The sequence below is a fragment of the Apium graveolens genome, chromosome 3 (assembly GCF_009905375.1).
Source record: "Apium graveolens cultivar Ventura chromosome 3, ASM990537v1, whole genome shotgun sequence".
NCBI lineage: Eukaryota > Viridiplantae > Streptophyta > Magnoliopsida > Apiales > Apiaceae > Apium > Apium graveolens.
In genome coordinates, this window is record NC_133649.1 from 275,480,256 (window position 1) to 275,499,278 (window position 19,023).

General features: G+C 32.5%; 3 protein-coding genes across 3 annotated transcripts; 1 reads left to right on the forward strand and 2 right to left on the reverse strand.

Moving 5' to 3' along the window:
- Positions 1-271: 271 nt before the first annotated feature.
- Positions 272-1,827, forward strand: LOC141715038 (uncharacterized). Its single transcript, XM_074518526.1, has 3 exons — positions 272-701; positions 1,124-1,433; positions 1,527-1,827. The coding sequence occupies exons 1-3, from the start codon at positions 272-274 to the stop codon at positions 1,825-1,827; spliced, it is 1,041 nt and encodes a 346-aa protein (XP_074374627.1).
- An 8,610-nt stretch (positions 1,828-10,437) lies between these two features.
- Positions 10,438-11,647, reverse strand: LOC141711070 (uncharacterized protein At4g26485-like). The gene is made up of 3 exons (XM_074513514.1): positions 11,292-11,647; positions 10,910-11,111; positions 10,438-10,806 (listed from the first exon to the last, which is right to left on the reverse strand). Exons 1-3 carry the CDS (start codon positions 11,443-11,445, stop codon positions 10,536-10,538), a joined length of 627 nt encoding a protein of 208 aa, XP_074369615.1. The 5' UTR covers positions 11,446-11,647; the 3' UTR covers positions 10,438-10,535.
- Positions 11,648-12,561: 914 nt separating this feature from the next.
- LOC141711071 (uncharacterized protein At4g26485-like) lies at positions 12,562-13,652 on the reverse strand. The gene is made up of 3 exons (XM_074513515.1): positions 13,323-13,652; positions 12,981-13,176; positions 12,562-12,858 (listed from the first exon to the last, which is right to left on the reverse strand). The coding sequence occupies exons 1-3, from the start codon at positions 13,471-13,473 to the stop codon at positions 12,585-12,587; spliced, it is 621 nt and encodes a 206-aa protein (XP_074369616.1). The 5' UTR covers positions 13,474-13,652; the 3' UTR covers positions 12,562-12,584.
- Positions 13,653-19,023: the final 5,371 nt, after the last annotated feature.

Consider the following 19,023-nt stretch of genomic DNA (forward strand, 5'->3'; position numbering starts at 1 on the left):
TTGGTATAACATCTCACAACGTCTTAGAAGTCATGAACGAAATCCACATCATATTGAATCTATTGCACGTTGGGCAGAATTGGAGAAATGATTGAAGTTGAGTGTCACAATTGATTCAACTGTACAAGAAAAAATCACATAAGAGAAGGACCATTAGAAACAAGTGTTAGAGAGAATTCTTGCTATTGTGAAAAGACTTGGGAGAAAAATATTGGCATTTCGGGTTAATAGTGAAAAAATATATGAAAATAATAATGGAATTTTTTTACAAATGATAGAACTACTTGCTGAGTTTGATCCTATTATGCAAGAACATACTAGCCGTATTTTACAAGGTGAGACACATTATCATTATTTGAGCCACAAAATTCAGAACGAGATGATACAACTACTGGCCCAGGAGGTCAAAGGTTTAATCATTGATAGAGTTAAAGATGCAAAATATTTTTCATTTAAATTAAATTGTACCTCGGATGCAAGTAATGATGAACAAATGTCTCTTGTCTTAAGATGTGTGAATGTCTCAGAAAGTCCAATCAGAGTTCAAGAATTTTTTATTGATTTTCTAAAGGTCTATGATACATCAGGACTTGGATTGTATAATAAACTCGTAGAGGCGTTAAATGTTCATGGGTTTGATATTGATAATATTAGAGGGCAGGGGTATGACAACGGGTCTGATATGAAGGGAAAGAATAAAGGTGTGCAAACTAGACTACTCGAGAAAAATCTGAGAGCCTTTTACACTCCTTGTGCTTGTCACTCTTTAAATCTAATACTATCTGATATGGCTCATTATTGTTCCAAGGTTGTGTCTTTTTTGGGGTGTTGCAGCGAATATACTCATTATTTTGAGCATCTACAAAGAGATGGAAAGTTTTTACTGGTCATGTGCAAGGCCTAACTGTTAAGCCATTATCAGAAACACGTTAGGAAAGTCGTGTTGAGAGTGTTAAAGCAATAAGATATCAAGCTCCGCAAAATAAAGAAGCTTTAAACTACTTGGTGAATAGTAGTGAAGATGCCAAAACAAGAAGTGATGTTGAAACTTTGGCAACCTATAATCTTCAAAATTTTGAATTCTTGTTAGGCATGGTGATTTGGTATCAATTGTTATATGCAGTTTATCATGTTAGCAAACTTCTTCAAAGTGAAGACATGCAAATTGATATTGCTATTAGAGAATTAAAAGGTCTCCCTTCATTTCTTCAAAATTATAGAGAAGTTGGATTTCAGGATGCTATGGTTGAAGCTACTGAGATTGCCAATAAGATGGAAGTTGAACTGATATTTGTGGAAAAATGTGTGGTCCATAGAAAAAGGCAATTTGATGAGAGCACGGGTGAAGATGTGACACAATCAGCTGAGGAGAATTTTAAGAATAATTATTTTCTCTATATTATTGATCAAGCTATTTCATTATTTAGTACCAGGTATATATATATGATTTATTTTAATATTATGAGATATATTAGTCATACATTTTTAATATATATTTTTTTAATTAGGTTTCAATAATTACAAAGTTTTGAAGAAAATTTTGGAATTTTATGGAATTTTGAGAAGTTAAAGGCCATTGAGCCTGAAAAGTTGAGGACCTTTTGTAATAATCTTGTAAATATTACAATTTATGGTGAGAATTCAGATCTTAATGGTGATGATTTGTATGAAGACTTGTGTATGGTGTGTCGAAATTTGCCAGAAGGTATAAATAGTGTTATAGACGTGTTGACATACATCAAAGAAATGGAAGGTAGCTACCCAAATGCCTGGATTGCATATAGGATTCTTCTAACGATACCGGTTATTGTTGCTTATGCAAAATGAAATTTTTCAAAGTTGAAGTTGATAAAATCCTACCTCCGTTCAACTATGTCTCAAGAAAGGTTAAATGGCTTAGCTATGTTATCAATAGAAAAAAATATGGTTGAAAAACTTGATTATGTAAATTTGATTGATATTTTTGCATCAAAAAATGCAAGACGTGTTATATTTAAGTAATATAATAAGATTAGTTTGCATAATATTTTGTTTTTCCTCTTATTAGTATATTTGTAGCTCTCGATATATATTTTATACTTGATTTATTAATTTATAAGGGCCCCATAATTTGAGTTTGCCTAGGGCCCCTCAATTCTTAGGCCCGGCCCTGCATCCACAGATTCCACGTTGTACTTATCACATCATAATTTTGCAAGACAATCAACTATTTGCTATAGTATTTGGGCATGCGAAGCACAACAATATTCCAGCCTAATAGTGGTACTAAGGTGGTCACTGCTGAGATAGAACATGTCATTTTAGCGTAGATTTCACACCATAAAGCTAAAATGGCATGTCTTATATTGGTAGTGACCGCCTTATTACCAGTTATATGCCACAATATTGTTGTGCATCACATGCCCCAACACTGTAGCAAATAGTTTAATGTCTCACAAAATTATGATGTGACGAATACAATCTGAAAGCAGTGGATAATAAAATTCAAGGCGCATAAAGGGCATTTTGGAAAAGTTTTAGAGAAATAAGTTGAAAAATGGGAACAAGGAACCCCTAAGGCAACTATGATGAATAGTTGCATACTGGGCCTGATGGATCATCTAGTAAGTTATTGTTTTTTTTTTGCCAAATTTAAAGCAGATTTCATTAATGACTTAAAAAAAATTCAATCGGGACAAACCCCCAACTGATCATGCAACCAGGTTGAAAAATAAATAGAGCTAAATAATTAGCCATTTTGTTTCCGGATTGCTTAACAAACTGAATACGAATATTCTGAATATTAAAAATGAAGGTAATGATTTTCCGGACAATCCAGCACGCATCTTCCCCGAAAACAGTAGCTTCACAATTGACCCTCACATTAATTCGATTGATATTGCAATGTTCAGAGGACTCAGTTGCAACAACGGAGTTTAGAGGCCTCATATTATGAACAAATATTTTTTGTGAGAGGTGAGCACATGTGATTTTCACCACCGTTCCAAACGCACCCCAGCTATCTACCTGCCGGACACCAGCTATAGACCTGCCGAAAGTGTTGTTGATGCGAGATATCTAGATCTCCCAATACACCATCCAATTCATTTTCAACACAACCAGCACATCGCATAAAGCGAGACACATCGCATAAAGCGAGACAATCAAACACACAAATAATAACTTAAACAGAACAATACGAAAAAACCCAAAATTCAAAAATCTCGGAATAACACCAAATTGTAATATATTGTTAGGCCAGAGATTTTGAATCCAAAAACTGAATTTTATTATAAAATCCAAGCTCTTATCTTAGTAGATCTGAAAACTAAAGTGAGAAACTGTAATGGATTTTTCGAGTTTTGTAAAACAAATCTCGATTTTATTAAAGAAAAAGTGAATAAAAGAAGAAGATGAAGATGAATATGGAGATAGAGATGGGTAGAAAGGGGGGAAAAAGAAGGTAGGGCGGCTAGGGTTAGGTGAAGTTAGGGCGGCCGACTCTCATGCGAGAGAGAAATTGAAAAGAAAAATTGAAAAATCATAGTAAGTTATTATTTTATATGAACTATTATTACCAACAAGTATAGCAAGTTTAGTGAAATTGCAGACTCAACAATATGACCGGTTGTTCTATCTTTGTCGAAGATCGTTGAAAGATCGTCAAAGTATGAAAATGATGTGCTTTTCCATTTCATAGCCCCAATATGAGTCTGCAAAAATAAATAACAGAAGAATGTCAATAAAAAAAGGGCACCAGGTTGGATTTTACCAGAAAAAAGCACCAGGTAACACATTTTAATACATTAGCTTTAACATAAAAATCACCGGTGTTTCAGAACTGTCTAGAACCTAATTTTTTAATAAACATAACAGTCACTGAAATAATCCTTAATGACCCCAAGTAGTAGTAATTTGCAATGGATGAGCTGAAAATGATCACTGATAACAAACTGATACATCATATGTAAGCATTTTATATTGTCCATATCATATAGGGAAAGGGTGCCCTTCCCCGACCAAGGTTGGTTGGAAGAGGTTTGTCAGCCAACAAATCAAAGCCGTTAAAGTTAAAAAGGAATGGCTAGGATTAAACCATTCTGCATTGATTCATTGCAGAAATAAGAAATTAACTTTGTGCCCTTACATAGTAGGAAAATTCTGAAAATTTCGAAGCATCTGGAAAAATAGGAGACCTTCAGCAGAAGAGAAATTAAATAATTAAAAAAAGAAAAAAATTAATATTTAAAAATTCCATAAAAAATGTCAAAAATCAGAAATTTTGAAAAAATAATTACTATAACTTTTTTAACTAATTACCTCAATTTTCAATTTTTTATGAATTTTTTAAGTGTTAAATTCTGAAAAATTCGAAGCAGGCCAAAAAACAGGGGAAATCTGGAAAAATATGGGACCTTCTGCAGTGAATGATTCATTGCGGAGGGGAAATTAAACAATTAAAAAAGGGGAAAAAATAATTTATAAAAATTCCAGAAAAATTTCAAAAATCAGAAATTTTGAAAAAAATAATTATTGTAATTTTTTTTTACCTAATTACCTCAATTTTCAATTTGTTCTGAATTTTTTAAGTGCTAAAAGTCTGAAAAATTCAAAGCATGCCAAAAGATGGGGGAAATGTGGAAAAAGAGGGGACCTTCCGCAATGAATCATTGTGGAAGGTGACGTGGCTTCTGCAATGAATTATTGCAGAAGGAGTATTAATGACTCCAACAAACCAACGCGCCACAAACACGTGAAATTTAAAAAAACTTCCTGACCTTCCGCAATGAATCATTGCGGAAGCCCCAGACTTCCGCAACGATTAATTGCGGAAGTGCCCAATTTTTTATTTTTTTAATTTTTTTTTTGTAGTAAACAAATTTTTATTTTTTTAAATTTAACCATAAACTTGATAGGACTTGTTACTATTATTAGAATTTTTGATATAAATATTTTATTTTTTAACATAAATATTGTTTATTTTACCTTTTATTATGGTAAAATAAGTACACTAATAAATAAAAAAACTTATCTAACAAATGTAATTTTAATTTAAGAATATTTTGTTTATGATATAAAGTCCAGTTAGAAAAAAAAATTATACAATTCCGTATTACAAATATTTTAACAATTGATAACCACAAATGCTGTATTTTGAGTATAGATTCTATCATTATTCTTTGAAATAGAAAATTTTGTACATTTAAATTTAAAACACATAAATATATTATCAAATATAATAGATAGGCTATTTCAGAAGTATACTTATTATGTTCACATTTATATCCTTATAAAAGTATTTTATAAAATTCGTGGTAACATTTTTCTTAATAATATAATTATATTTTTTATTATATAATACTCGTTTCAGTAATACTATCATTAGATAATTTGGAAAAACGTATACCTGAGACGGTTTTTGATTTATAAACTCATCATAAACTAATGGTGTAATGAGACCATGAGTTTATGAATCAAAAATCATCACGTGTATGAATCAAAAATCATATATAGTACGCGTTTCTTGAAATAATCTAAAATAGTCTAGGATATTTATATTATAATTTTATTTTTTCATGATACATAATTTTACAAAATTTATAAAATAATATTTTCTATAAATAAAATATTTAATATTAACAACATAATTAGAACATAAAGTAAGGATGTTGTATTTATTTAGTAAAAAAATTATGTAGAAGGCTTCCGCAATGGTTCATTGTGGAAGATGACGTGACTTCCACAATGATTTATTGCTGACTGCTTTGAACGGCCCAGATTTGTTGGTTCCACAGCCACGTGGAGCCAACCGTGGCTGTGGAACTTTTGTCAATTTCTTTTGTTTCGTAAGTCTACAAACTCATCATCAACTCCACTAGGCTGCAGAAGCATTTTATGTTATTAAAAATGCAAATGTAAATTCTAGTTAAGTTCATGATATGGGTGTACACAAATCAATGACATATTAAATGTTGGGAAATGTGGGTAGTAGTCCCACATTGTCAAGTCAATTTTGTTAGTGTTTGTGCTCTAGAGACAACACTATGATGTTTTAATTTTAGACATTAAGATTATTATTGTTTATGTTCTATCGATTATTCCCTTTATAATTTATTAATTCTTAATTTATTGCGATATAAATGTTGAATTAATAAATGTTCTTGGAATATGATATGCAATTCTATATCTCTAATTACATGACTTATAAATGAGATTATGAGAATAATATCAATATTCCTAAAGGTCCCTAGTCGAGTATTAATATTAAGGGACAATAATAATGTATTAAGACTGGTGTATTTGTTGACTAATGATCACATCTCATTGATGATGATATTAAAGTCAAAAACACAGACAGATGTATGTGTACATGGTGCTGGACAAACCCAATGTGAGATTCTACATATGTCTGTTGTGTCATAAGTAATTCTCACTAGTGATAATGATGTAATGATCCTTAGACTTGAACTCATTATATTTCTATACGAGAATTAATATACATTGATTCCATTAAAAGTTATCCTTGACTGGGTAATGATAAAAGTGGACATAGGGTATATTATGAATCGTATGAGAAATATGAATTATCTAGATGAGATTTAACCCTCGTATTTTAGGAGTGATATTATTGGCCTCTTGTGTGAGCTAGACTATGAAATGCGTGGACACGCTCAAATGTTGATTTGATATGATAGTCTACTCATTGATCAAGAAAACTTGGATTAAACTATGATGATAATGACACATTACAAGCCTCTAGTTTAATCTATAATATTTGGTTAAATGGATTATATTACATTGTAAACTATTCACAAAAGGTTTAATCGATCACCAATTTAATTATTATTACTTGGATAACAATGATGTATTACTAGATGCCGCTCATTGTTTACAATTTTAAATTAGATTTAAAATTCGTTGTCAACGTAATAATAACCTATAGGGTCATCACACACAAAAAATGCTTGAAGGATTATTTAATTTAAATTGAATTTAAATTAAATTAAAGTAATTTGAATTATTTATAATATTAATTAAGTTTGACTTAATTAATTAGATAAGTAATGATATTCGAATTTACTAATATTAATTATGAAATTTATTTGTTAAATAATTAAGTGAGACTTAATTATAATATAAAGAGGAATTTCGAATTAATAATAACTCCTAATTAGTTAAGAGTTATAATTCATTTTTCTACTCTCTATATAATATCTCTTGTGTGCCTGATTTTTTTTTGTGTGCAAAAGACTTTTACTAAAAACCTAGCCACAAGGGAGAAGATGGAGAGAGTAAGAAGAAACGAATTTGTGCTAGTACACATTCAATCCTTGCGTTCAAGCATTCGTGTGGATACCGATAGAGCGTAGATAGCGAGAACGGGATGCGTGGTGATTGAACAAGTTTCAGATCTCAATTAGTTAACCAATTTGTAAAGCTTTTTAGGGTAAACAATCTGATCTACGAATTAAATATCTATTTTTCGCATGGATCCGGCGGCGGGTTTCAAAAATTCTGATTTTTTACGTTTTTTATTATTGTTTCCGTTGCTTTTATGTGCTCGAAACCCTTCAAATTTGAGCCAAAATTTGAGTGGACGAAAGTTGCATGCGCGCAACGAGTGACACTTGAAATGTGTTCTCCTCCGAGAGAGTTTTACGAGGCACTTTGAATCACTCAAAATGACTAAGAGATGGATGAGATTTGATCATCCAAAATTAGCTCCTTAGTAGTGGAAATTTGTGAAAGAATAGAAAGTCTCACGTTGATTTTGCCAAGGAGCATAAATAACTTTATATAGCAAAACACTTATGTAGTGTTCAAATGTATTACTTATGTATTGCTCCAATACCTACGTGCACGCGCATGGGTGCAAATCTTGGGTTTTCGAGGGACAATCTGAGGCTTGCGAAGCCTTCTAGCTTGCCCGCGTGTGCGACGTGCGGACACGAATATAGTAGAAAATTGGTCTGAATAATTATAATTTTGCTAAATTTAATTTCCACTGGGCTTGGACTTTTAAAAGTTTAATTCATTTTGACTACAGATTATTATAATTAATTTGATGTGATAATAATCAGATTCAATTACGGATTTGATTTATTAACCGACTGATTAATTAACGCGGTTTAATTAATTACGCGTGGAGTAGCTCACACGTTTTCTCGAACCTATATAATAACGTATTAGGCTTAGGGTTATTATTCATTCGAAATACACCACACAACCGCCTCCTAAACATAAACTCTACTCTTTTTGTTCTGGTGATAGTTTGTTGCTCCGTTCTAGTGCGCTGAAGGTGTTGTTCGCGTAACATCACCGTCTTCTCATTTTATCCTGGAAGACTAACGACTCACACATACAGTGAGGGCCGTAATAGCTTTAAGGAGACAATTAAACGACCGAGAAATTTCTCCTTCCTATCTTTTTTGTTGGTTTCTGTTATTCACCCATACTTATATTATATGTATTAATCGGAGATTGTGTTCACATTAAATTCCCTCTTAGTGCACAACATATGATTGCTTTATCTATGTTCAATTCTAGCACCACACAAGTCCTAAGGGCAAATTCAATAGTGATCCAAAGATCCAAATTTGGGGCAGATTATCCCAAATTTCATTGCAACAGTGATCCAAATGGTGATCCAAATTTGGATTAGTGTGAACAGTAGTGATCACTGATCCAAATTTGGATCACTTGGTTTAATATAAAATAATGGTTTTATAATTTGTAGTTTATGAGATTTTAAATTGATTTTTGATTATTTAATTATATAATTAATAACAGAATATAATTAATAGTTAACAAAATTTATTTTTAAAATAAAACTTAAAATAATGAGAAAACATAATTTTATTAAAATTTAAAAATAAAAAAATAAAGAGGCACGTATTGCACTTAGAGATGCATTAATTGAGCATTTGTGGGAAGAATATACTAATTCGGAAAATTAGTGTGTATCAATGATATTTTGTATATTAATTATTGCAATAAATGTATTTTTCATGAATTAATTGTATAATTTTAATATTTTTATGTATATTAATTTTGTTGATTTAATTAATTTATGAAATATTATATAAATTGTTAATTGTTAATAATGATTAAATGATAAATTTAAGATAAAATTGTTTAATATGATATTTATGTATTATTATATATAAAAAGTAATTTAGATCAGAAATTTGGATCACACAATTGAAGTTGGTTAGAAATTTGGATTAATTTTTGGATGAGAAATGTTGGAGAGTGCCTAACAACTAATATGATTCATCGTCTATTTGTCTCGTACCGGACACCATCAAAAGTTATCCACAAATAAAAATGGGAAGCGATGAGAGAACGTGCACTTGGATTTCTTCTTACCAACTGGAAGACCTGGTTTTCGATCAAAATAATCCCTAAGCTACCCAACCCTTTTCTCATTATGCTCAGATTTTTTCTCCTCTTGAATATAACCTTTTACTTCTTCATTTTCCAAGTTCACAATCACACAGGTATCTATTAAAAAAAAAGAACAAAATTCAAATTTTAGATTCAAAGACACCTGACTACTGACCTACTACCTTGAAAAATAAAAAAATTGTAAACCTCACAAGAATTGCAACGAACTTAATCTAACTCTTTAAACAACTGAATAATACCTCATATAATTATTATTGGTAAGAAATAAGAGTAGAGCACCTCTTGAGCTTCTTTAGGAGTTACGTCAGTAGTTTTTTGCTAAGAAATTGCTTTGCAGCTTCGTTTTTAATCGCCGTTTGTTACCTCAGACTTGAGTAAGAAATTGAAAATCGGCCGAAACTGCTTCATTTTGCTGCTGGTCCTGCAACTTCGATATTTTATTTTCATATTTATTAACTGTAAGAATTTGTAGAATTATTTAAAAATATTTAATTATTTATAAAATCGGTTCGGTTTTGTTTTTCCGATTCGATTTGTACCTAAAACTGGAATCGAAAAATTAAAATCAGATCAGTTCAAATTTTTGCAATTCTATTTCATGCAATTTTTATGGGTTTCAATATTTGGTCAGTTTTTTTACTCAACCCTGCTCTACTATACATACTCTAGTATCAATTTATAGGGTCGAGTATTAACAGGTGGGTCCCTTTATATTCAAAAATTAAAAGTAAAAGATTTTACTTGACATTTCTTCTGGCAAGTGCCCTGCTTTTCCCTTTTTATAATTAAGGTTTTTTTCATCCGAGAGCCAACAATCAACACAGGTTTATAAGAGACCCAAAGTTTAATATGCTACTACGATTTAAAGTTCATTTGGTAATGAAAATGATGAGTGTGTACAAAGAACAATCTGACACTAAAACTCAACTCCTATTTTAATTCAATCAAGACTCTCTATTCAATTTCATCAAACATACAGCCTGCGAACACTGACAGACCTTTTAAATTCTATGTCTATAACGCTAATGACAAACTTATAAGGAATCAATATCAAGCAAATTTTGAAGTTATATTAATCTGACAAATATTGTTTATGCTCTCCATCCAGATCCATGCATTTGCAGTAATAAACATAAGCAAAATTTGATTTATATTGCGAATTTGTATGTACAGGAGTTCCCTGCAGGAAAGCTCTTGTCGCATTTACTTCCATCTCCCTTTTTGTTCACATATCCATCATATTCATCAATGTCAAAAGGCGATATCTTGAGCAAGCGCAGCCCAGCTTCCTCTGCTAACCCTTCTATATCCCATTCACTGTAAGGATAGGTTGTCTTGTGTGTCACGTGAATTTGCCCTTTTTTCGTCAACATCTCACTTGCATTGATCAGGAATGCCCAAACCAACTTCCTGTGGCGCCTGGAATAGGGGGGAAAAGAACAAACATTTGCTATTTATATATTAACACTTGACATTAGAAATGTTGCAGGAGTTATAATTTGAACAAGTACACGGGTATTACTTGATCATATGATAACTGTCTTCTGCTCTATGACTGAAACCAGAATGAGGAAAGTTAAAAACAACTCTGTCAAAGTACTTTGATTGGAGTTGTGGGTGATCTTTCATCCTATGGGCACTCACTCCATGTATGATGGTGCAACCCATGTTCTTAAGTTCCTCCACATTCGCCATTGCTTGTCTGTGCTTCCTCTGTAACCATTCTTTCATGTACAACGCACAATATCGATATTTGTCAAATTTATGATAAACAAAATCATGAGTTACGACTCTATCCATGATACTAGATGAATCGGACTTAAATTTACTAATAATATACCGTTAATATGTAGATCACTAGCAAACTAGAAGACTTTTCGACGAAAGAAAAACTATGCATATACCTTTATTATCAAGAGAAGTGGCTGTCATATTAGCAGCAGTCCCAAATGCAGTTGCTAAGCACTTGGAAAATGAAAAATCACCCTCACCAACAAGCAATATCTTATGCTTACTGCTGTAGTGCTTTACACTTTTCTCTCTTGCTCTACCGCCCATACTTTCTATTTGTCTTTCAGAAAAATTATTCAAAACCTAAACCATTTTTCTCCTCTCAATCAGCAATTTATATGATCGAGTATTATTAACATGTCCCTTGGTATTCCAAAGTTAAAATATATAGTCGGATTTCCTTTGATATTCCTTCTCTGCAATTCCCTGCTTTTAAGGTTCTTTCCGTCTCCTCTCAAGATATTTTGCTATAAAGATTTAAAGTTCATTTAAGTGCTAAGGGAATCTCAATGGTGACTTTATAAGCCCCAATTTCTCTAAAGCCTAAAAAAACCATCTCCAATGACGATCTTCTCTAACTTTATATTTAGAGTAATTAACAGTTTAACTTCAAATATGAAGTAATACTGTAGAAAACAACACATATCTTAGAGGCTAATTAAACATGTAATAATGTTTCAAGTAAATTTGAAGTCATATTTTAAAGTCATGATTGGAGATAAAATGGTGATTTGAAGTTGAAAAGGTAAAAAATTGAAGATAAAAATATTATAAAATAAAGTTATGATTGGAGATGGCATAAGCAATTAAGCATCCTTACTGTACATATAGTACAATATGACAATATGCCACTAAAACTCAACTCCTACTTTGAGACATGAAGAATAAAGTTGAATATATGGAACTATATTTTTTGTCAGGTATACAATCGCGTTTTTTAAAGGAAAATGTTTCATATCAAATATTGTTTATTAATTTAAATATTTCATCAGAATATTTGTCGTACAACTTATAGGTTCTGATTTATCTTTTTTTTATATAACAGTTCTTCATTTTATTCTTCAAAACTTTTGGTCTAGAGTTAGAGTTAGGATGGTTCTGCCTGCCATTGTTGCAGACTATTCTCTTCAGTCCAATATGTTAAGCGCGGCCTAATTATTTTCTTGCTCGAATTTGATTTACCTAAATCTGGAATTTTTCCAGGCATAAAATAATAATCAAGTCAATATACAGTACCATATATATATATATATATTTTGAGTTACATAAACATTTCACATCCTGATTCAAACACCAACCACAACAAACCAGAAAAACTAAATACACTGTCAGATAAACTTCATATGCGGTTTTTCTAATGCGGTTTTTCTAATGTGTGCCCACATTAACAACTTCAAAGGTCAAGTTTAAACTTTTACAAATTTAAAAGTTGCGGAATTGCCAACAGGGAAGCTCTGATCACATTTGGAACCTTGCCCTCTCTTGTTTGAGTAGCCTGCATATTCCCATATGTAGAAAGATGATTTTTCTACCAAGCAAAACCCTGTTTCCTCACCCAACTCCTTAAGGTTCCACCTTATGTAAGGGTCTTCAGTCTTGTGTGTGATGTGTACTTCTCCATTTGTAGCCAGCATTTCAATCGCATTTCTTAGGAATCCCCTCACTACGCCTTTATGCAGCCTAGCAATAGTATATATACCATTCACCCACATTAAATTAAAAAAAACCAACAAATCTTGCAGACAGGGACGGAGCTAGAAAATGAAGGTTGCGGAATAGTTATAACAACAAGTTGAACTTACTCTATAACAGCAGCATTTTTTTGTTTAAAAATACCAGAATGCGGAAAATTAAAAACAATTCTGTCAAAACTGCAGCAGTTGAGTCTTGAATCATATCTCATAACGGAGGCGTCCACTCCATGTAGAATGGTGCAGCCCAAGACTTTAAGTTCCTGTATGTTAGCACTTGCAGCCGTGTACTTGGACATTAAGCTTTCTATAAGTTTTCAGAAGAACACATTAGCACGCAGATTACATATTTTCTATAATGAGCCAATCCAGGATAAAAATGAAAAACTTCAAGCCACTTGTATATGGATATTTATAGTAGCAATTGTAAATCATTGATATATATATATATACCTTGAGAATCAAGAGAAGTGGCAGTAATATTAGAGGCAGAGCCAAATGCATTAGCCAAGCACTTGGAAAAGGAGAAATCTCCCTCACCCACAAGCAAAATCTTTTGGTTGCTGCTGTAATGTTTTATCGTTTTCTCTGCTCGAAAATCCATAGCGTGACTGCACTTGCAGTACTATTACATTACTGATTACTGATAAAAATGCTCCATTGTTTCCTTCACACACTGTGACTGACTACTCAAGCTAAACTATCACACATGTATATATAACAAGAAGAATGAGAGTAGCTCCTCGGAGAATTCAATGAAACCAGGGTTTTATTTATTATGTGATCTCGATCCATTCATGCACTAAACCAATTATAAATGTGCCCCTTTGTATTCTAAATTTAAAAAAAAAAAAATGGATATTCTCTGTTTTCGGCAAGTTCCCGCGTTTCATATTCTGAATTATCTTAATTACTAAATTTTTAAGTTGCATTTAGTGGTTAACTTGGCTAATTTGAAGTTGCAAATATTGTTACAAAATTGAAAAATGTATTTTACAGATATATTTTGAAAAAATGGTTTTATAATTTTTTTGTAAAAATTATAATTTAAAAAAAAGGAAAGTATATTTTTCAAAAAGAGTTTCATCATTAGATATTTTTTCAGAAAATAGAGTGAAAAAATATGCAGGACCAAATACTCTGTTATCAATCTTGTACGATAAAGACATTATTATATATATATATTGAATATATTATAACTAATTCATAAGAACATTGCTAATTCTTAAATCACATAAGCATATAAGAATTAACAATTAAATTAGGAGAAGAGTTTGAGAAAACAAACAGAGATTGGATTTAATCTCGAGTCCAGAAAACTGTCTCCTTAAAGCAGTTTCGCCCCGCACCATCCGTGTTTAGCGACCTGCTTCCCAGGATAAAACGAGATACTAGTATAATCGATAGATCGAATATACTCTCAGCGAACTTGAACTGAGCCCGATAACTATCACCGGAATATTGAAAAAATTTAAGACTAAAGAGACCAAAAATGAAAGAGATGACTCTTATTTCCTTGACTCAATAAAACTGATGCCCTAAGACTCTATTTATAAAGAGAGGCTTGAAAGGACTTGTTTTTTCTTTTCGATGTGGTACATGGTATTTATAAGAAAAATTAAGGAATAGGTTTGTGCTACTCTCGATGTGGTACAACACCACTTTTCATATTAAAAGGTAAAACTTTGGAACATCAGTTCTCATTCACCTTTTACTCATTTTGAGCGTGTTAATATGCGTTGGAATCCCCTCGAAGAGAAGAATACGTTCCAATAAATACACACCACTAACACATAATGTGTCTCACTCATATAGAGTCTCAAAATGATTCACAACTTAGTCTAAAATACTAAGTTTGTCCAACAATCCTCCACAAATGAGATTGATGGTCCAGTAGCACGCACCACATAGACACCACATAGACAGACAGACGCGGAGCTTGACTTGGTGATAGTTCCGGCGGTCAGATATAGCATACGATAGGTAGACAGTATGACGCGATGTCCTTGAACTGTTCGACCGTTTGTCCTTGAATGCTCCTTGAACCTTCGCTCGAATAAGTATATCGACTTTACTGGTAGACAGTATGACGCGATGTCCTTGAACTGTTTCGACCGTTTGTGTAAACGATGACATACTCATCACTATATATTTCCTGACTCATTCAGTTCTCATGATTATGTCCATTTTGGCCCTGGAATATCGTCCTGGTTCTGCAAGAGTTTCTAAAGAATTGTGCCTCGCAATTCTCCTTTGAAGCGGCCATACTTCTCTCTTACATAGGTGATCTTTATCTTATAGAGTAACCCGCGTTTACTCAACCGAATATTATGTATTCAAACTTGAAATCCTTGTATTCGTCAAAGATCATTAAAAGCATAAAGCTTAACCTCGTACCTTACGGGTCTCACTGTTTCATCATCATAGAAATAGGCCAAGGGTTACCCCCACAGTGATTTGGTCATCATGATTTAGTTGTCCCATTGAACCAAGTTCTTGGGATCTCCAGTCAGCAAGGTTGGGTGTCCACCATGACGCCGTTAAGCAATAAGTAAGGCTCATTCCTCTCGATGATTTGACAACTATCTCTCGGTCTAACTAGATTCCCTTGTCTTAAACAGATTCGCTCAGTTTAACCATCTGGTTAGTGGATCCAAACATTATCATTTGACTTTACATAGTCAATCATGATAATTCTCGTTGAGAATAGTTGTTTAATGGTATTATGTCCTCATCATAGATGTGAGACATACCATTTCATACACAATAATGTGATCTCCCAATTTGCATATTGATTACACGATATATGCATATTGAAGACACATTTTCCTTGTCATTTAGGAATATCCTTACAAAGTGGCTACTCAGCCTTTTAACTGCATTTATTTTATGCACCAGACTCGTATTCCATCATAAATCGAGCTAAGTTTAGGATTTCCATGACACGACTGCTAAGTGTGAAATGTATTCTCGAATGACTTTTAAGTTCTTAAAGTCAAATATCTAATTTACATACTATATTCATATAGTACAATTAGATATCTTTCGTATTGCAGTCCAAGCTCACGAGCACATATCATACACCTTAAATCTCATTGCAATCACTTCCAAGTGACCAATTTCCATTGTACTCGTGCATCTACCCAGTTTATCAACTGTGTAGCCTATGTCTAATTTTGTACAATTTTAAAAAGTACAACAGACTTGCAATCCTTCTTGAGAGATCCTTGTTCATCTACGCTTGGATAAATATAAATCCATTCCAGCTATGACAACTTTAGCTTCGTTGATCTCTTCAAAATTCACATCACCAACACGTGACATGTATCATCTAAAACTTTTAAAGTCGCGAAGATTGTAATCTTCAAATAAAAACTTTTCAATCTCATCAAGATTTTCAGAGATGATCCTCTTGTCATTACTTCTCGTAATGATCAGATCACTCACATGCAATCAATTATGACTTGCATATCATGTGTAAATAACACATGCACACTTGTCAATTCTCTGATTTTGAATCAGTTTGACATCTCATATTGACATATTTCACATTTATGAAATAACTTTACTAGTTATTACTTAAGGCTTCACTTGTTATTGATATTACCAGCTTTTAGCGTCCCAAAAACCAGCAATTTCAGTTTGCATCATTACCGAGTTTAAGCGTCCTTAAACTGGCAATCCTTATTCCATAGCAACCAATTTTGAGCGTCCTCAAAATAGCAACCATGTCATTTATTTGAAGCCATTGCTTATCATAGCAATATCAAATTTAATATGCCATTATTTCGTGTCAATGTTGTTTCACTCAACATGATCACCGAAAATACAGATTTTCTACTCTTGCTTTATCTAGAGCAACCCTCGGGTTCACGTAAATAGATATTTCTCCAAATATCTATTTAGAAAGACCATCTCAATGTTCATTGATGCACTTTTAAATTTCACAATACGATAATTTTAGTATCATCTTAATGAACCTTATTCTCAAAACTCGAGAATATTTCATAAATTATATAAGGTCATCACTTTCGACTGTAATATTTTTGTATCAGTCTGACCTTATACTTCCTTCAGACCCAGATATATTTTCCCAATTTAAAAATTCATTTGGGTCCTAATGCTTCTATCTCGTAAGAAGATCTATATATTTTTTAAACAAGATTCTGTCAAACAGAACCACTCTCTCTATTTCTTAACATCCTTTCCCCCACAAAGGACATAAAGAGAACATGCACAATCCATTTTCTAGTACACGTGCTAGAAAATCTTGATTTATTGACTCTCAGTAATAGTCAAATTTTCTCTTGATATATTCACTTATCAAGAAATTATACGAGAAGCGCATTGCTTCTATTAAATTTACGAGTTCACCTTCAAGCAAATTATCAAGACATTCGGGACTAGCAATTATCCAAGTCTTTTGCTCTCTGCAGGTTCATCCTCACATTCATCCAATAACTCGTAAGTTCATTTAGATGACTTTTAATTACAGATCTACTAGGATCTACTAGCTTATCGCATAAGCATTCCTAAACTCTGTAATAGTATTCTTACGAATCTCAAAAATTAGATTCATATATCGGATATTATTAGACTCAACCATTGTCTATGTATCCATCCAAAATATCTCAATTGATTTTGGATCTCATGCTACCAACAGAGGTATTGGTATCAAGTTTCGAGATACCCCCACATTTCAATTATTTTCAAGAATGTTTCATTACATTCCACTATTCATAGAAAATTCAATAATTTTCTATTTTAGATACCCCCACAATTTTAATATTTTACAGAATGTCAGAAAATATTCCAAAACTAATAGGAAATTTAATTATTTCCTTCTGTGGTATCATGTTTACGGAACGATTAGCCCTTCGTAACTAATATCCTCAAATTCAGTGATAGTCTGAGCTGATCACAATCGTTTTGCATCTCTCTCAGAGCGCAACTCAAGCCTGCATCTACTCCATTTATTTAATGCGAGTAAGGTGCAACGACCTCATGAATATTCACGTTGCAAATAGAATTTGCCCGGTGATTATTCATCATCAAAGTTATTCACTACCATCTTAATTATCTGTATTAAGTTGGATTTACCCTTGAGTTTATAGAGCACACATATCTCTATTTAGCTTCAATATTGACTCGACTACGAGTACGAGTGATAAATGTTTTACTATCAAACCAGACAGTAAACACGTATCGTGTCACTACCTCTCATCTGAGCAGGTTTTACATCATTCATTAAAACCTATAAGATTTTAATATCATGTTTAAAGAACTTCCCGTGGTTCTTATCATTAAAAATTCAATTACCGAATTTCTCTAAAATATTTACATGGTTCACACGAACCTACATTTCTGGCTCACCTACTGGTACAACCATAAAAGGCCCAAGGAAGAACATAGATCTTCAATAACCCCACATTCAGTGATCCTTGATCAACTGATGCGTTAGGGTTAACAACTTTTCGGATTCTCTCCGAAGTTCAGCATAACTACTGAGATCAATATTCGCCGTATTAAGTATCATATGGATCACTATAATAGGCTCGTGTGTCACTGCCGCAGCAGACCGACACCAACACGTGAAATTACTATTTAACTGGAGAAAAAATCCAACCAGAAAAATATAATTTATGTGCCGACCCATAACCTGTACTCCAGGCCCATTAGGGTTTTTAATGTGGAGAATCCTGAGCAATTGTAAATCTGGTTCACTTCAGCTGCCCACCTCGTCACATTATTTAACAACAAACATGTTATTGCATTCTATCCAGTATTACAAGTTTGTGATATAACTCCATTATTAAAGATTAAACAATAATAATTGATGCCTTATCATCACTCAACAATGATTAAAAAATTAATCACCAAATAATCAAGTTCCATCATGAAGGGTCACATTTATGTAGCCATATCATTTAATTGCATAGCAATATCATGTTATGAACTTGCAAACACGCATGTAAACTATAGCATATACGATTCTTGTATCAGTGTACTAATAATTCCAAAATCAATTCAGAATTAAGAAATCAATCACCATGTTAACAAAACATAATAAGCTATACATTAATAGCGAAAACATGGACGAATTATAAATTTGGGTTTAATCTACCAATTTATAATGATCAACCCGAGAGAGATG